The sequence below is a fragment of the Propithecus coquereli genome, unplaced genomic scaffold (genome assembly GCF_000956105.1).
Source record: "Propithecus coquereli isolate 6110/MARCELLA unplaced genomic scaffold, Pcoq_1.0 Scaffold208, whole genome shotgun sequence".
Taxonomy (NCBI): Eukaryota; Metazoa; Chordata; class Mammalia; order Primates; family Indriidae; genus Propithecus; species Propithecus coquereli.
In genome coordinates, this window is record NW_012145856.1 from 2,039,451 (window position 1) to 2,042,235 (window position 2,785).

Here is a 2,785-nt window from a genome sequence, read left to right on the forward strand (position 1 = left end):
GGCCTCCCAGAGAGCTAGGCCTTTTTGGTTTTTTTTCCTAAGACATGATGTCACTCTGTTGCCCGGGTAGAGTGCAGTGGCATGATCATAGCTCACTACAACCTCACACTCCTGGGCTCAAGCAATCCTCCTGCCTCAGCCTCCCTAGTAGCTGAGACTGTATGTATGCACCACCACACCCGGCTAATTTTTCTATTTTCTGTAGAGATGAGGTCTCGCTATGTTGTTCAGGCTGTTCTTGAACTCCTGTCCTCAAGCGATCCTCCCACCTCAGCCTCCCAAAGTGCTAGGACTACAGGTGTGAGCCACTGTGCTCAGCCCAAAATCGTTATTACCAGCTCCACAAAACAAGGGGTTTCTAATTTCTCTCCTTTTCCCATTTCGTCTTTCCTCTTGTTTTACTTTGCTCTTTTTTGTCTTCCCTGTTATTTCCCAATTCCTGAAGTTTGACTTCATTATCATGTTAGCCCAGCATTCACCTTTTAAAGTCTTTTCTCACTCGTGACCTCCATGAGGAACTTGCCCCCTGAAACACACACTTCTCAATCAAATTTTGTCCTAGGAGATCTGCCCTTGCTTATTACATAAGGTATGTTGAAAAAAACTGGACACCTAAACTGTGTGAAAACATGAAGGGGTTGGGAAACTGTACTGTAGAGCATCTTGGTGGGTGGGTAGATTAGGCACCTTAGGCATCGACACACACACACTTGGGTAGCAGAGGCATATTTGTGCTATGAATATGCTTTGACTGCTGGGTTCTCCAGCGGGCTGGCACTTGAACTGTGTCCATGTGTTTGCAGACTATTGCTGTCCGAGGAGCTGACTAGCCTGATGGTGGTGCACTGGGGTGGGCTGCTGCTTGACCTCTCAGCTGGTTTCCTGCTCTTCTTTGATGCCTCAAGATCCATTGGCTTCTTCTTTGTGTCCTACTTCCACTGCATGAATTCCCAGCTTTTCAGCATTGGTCAGTACCTGTAGCCTGGTAGGAAACATGAGCCACAGGTTTGCAGGGAGGGACTGGCCAGAGGCATGGTTTGGGAGGGAGAGATGGTAGCAGGAGCAGGAGCTAAATTCATCCCAAAGCAGTCACTATGAAGTGGGAATAAATGGGGATGAGAGATTTGGGGCTTCTGGGCTCAGTTAGTATGTGGTATAGTAAGGAATTTCTGGAAAGAATACATATCCTACAGTTAAGAACTTTTGTGTGTGTTTGTGTGTGTGTGAGAGAGAGAGACAGAATCTTGCTCTGTCGCCCGGGCTAGAGTGCCGTGGCGTTACCCTGGCTCATAGCAACCTCAAACTCCTGGGCTCAAGCAATCCTCCTGCCTCGGCCTCCCAGAGTGCTGAGATTACAGGCGTGAGCCACCATGTCTGACCGAGATAGGAGTATTGACTGGCCTGCCAAAAACACAGAAATAAGAAGCATGCTGATGAACGACCAAGGTCTTGGGCACCTTATTTCACTTCTGTGATTTAGTTTCATGCTGCTGACTTGTGTGTCATCTGAGCTGAGATCTCATAACTCTTCTTTTTAAAATATTAAAATAACACAATTTTCATTTAGTTTACCTTATTACAAAATGCCCTATGAATTTTCTTGATCTCAACCACATCTTGTCCCAGGGAAGCTGGGCCTGTGGTGACCCCCTTGACCTCTTAATCCTCTTCCCACAAATCTCAGGAGCACTGGGCATGATGCTGGGCCTGTGCTACCGGATAAGCTGTGTGTTATTCCTGCTGCCATACTGGTATGTGTTTCTCCTGGACAAGACATCATGGAACAACCACTCCTATCTGTATGGTTTATTGGCCTTCCAGCTGACATTCCTGGATGCAAACCACTACTGGTATGAGTCTGGGGGAACACAGCAGAGGGGTTGGCTGGGTCATGATGGTTACCAGAGATAGGGGCCCAGTGAAGTTCTAGAATTTGCCCCAGTAAGCGTATTTTCCACTATGCTTTGCAAAGTGTGATTACAAGGTCACATTTTGATTTGGATAGATTTGGGAGGGAAAAGGGCCTGCTAGTTGGGACACTTGGGATGACAAAAAGCAAAATGGCTCTATTCCAGCCCTTTACTTTTTCTGTATCTCCTCAGATGTCTTGATTTATTTACTTTCTGTAGCCTTCTTAGAGAGAAGAGAAGACTAAAGCCAGACATAACTGTTTTCAGATACTTTAAGGGTGGTCATGTGGAAGAGGGAGCAGATTTTCTCTGTGTGAGCCCAGAGGGGCAGAGTTAGAGCCAAGAGTAGATGTTGCTGTGAGGCAGAGGTCATGTCACCAGGAGAGGGCCCACCAGGGCTGCTCAGCATTGCTGTCTGGGAGGAGGTAACCCTCCCCTGTTTCTGGCTTAGGTGACCATCTCTCAGGGGAGATGGAGAAGGGATTTGGAGATAGGGTGGCAGGGCAGATGACCTTAAGGATACTTTCCATTGTTAAGGGAAAAACAAATACAAGGTGTCAATAAGATGAGTATAGGGAAAAAATCTCAAACACTGAATTCGTTAATAGTCATTAAGTTTCATTTGTTAATACACACATACAGATACCTCTTTTGTAAAACTTTAAAGTCATTCAGACTAGCTCTGATCAAAGAGAATTAAAAGACAGTTTGTTTTTTTTTTTTTTGCTTTTTTTTTTAGAAACAGGGTCTCAATCTGTCACCCACGCTGGAGTGCAGTGGCTTGATCATAGCTCACCGCAGCCTTGAATTCCATGGCTCAAGCAATTCTCCCGCCTCAGCCTCTTTTTTTTTTTTTTTTGAGACAGAGTCTCACT

At 45.8% G+C, this 2,785-nt stretch overlaps 1 protein-coding gene across 2 annotated transcripts in view; it reads left to right on the forward strand.

Annotated features, from left to right (window-relative positions):
* GGCX (gamma-glutamyl carboxylase) overlaps positions 1 to 2,785 on the forward strand; it is a 13,708-nt gene that overhangs the window by 2,339 nt on the left and 8,584 nt on the right. For both annotated transcript variants that reach the window (XM_012644202.1, XM_012644203.1), the window contains one exon: positions 1,685 to 1,850. In XM_012644202.1, coding sequence (XP_012499656.1) covers positions 1,685 to 1,850 — 166 coding nt within the window. The remainder of the gene's footprint in view (positions 1 to 1,684; positions 1,851 to 2,785) is intronic.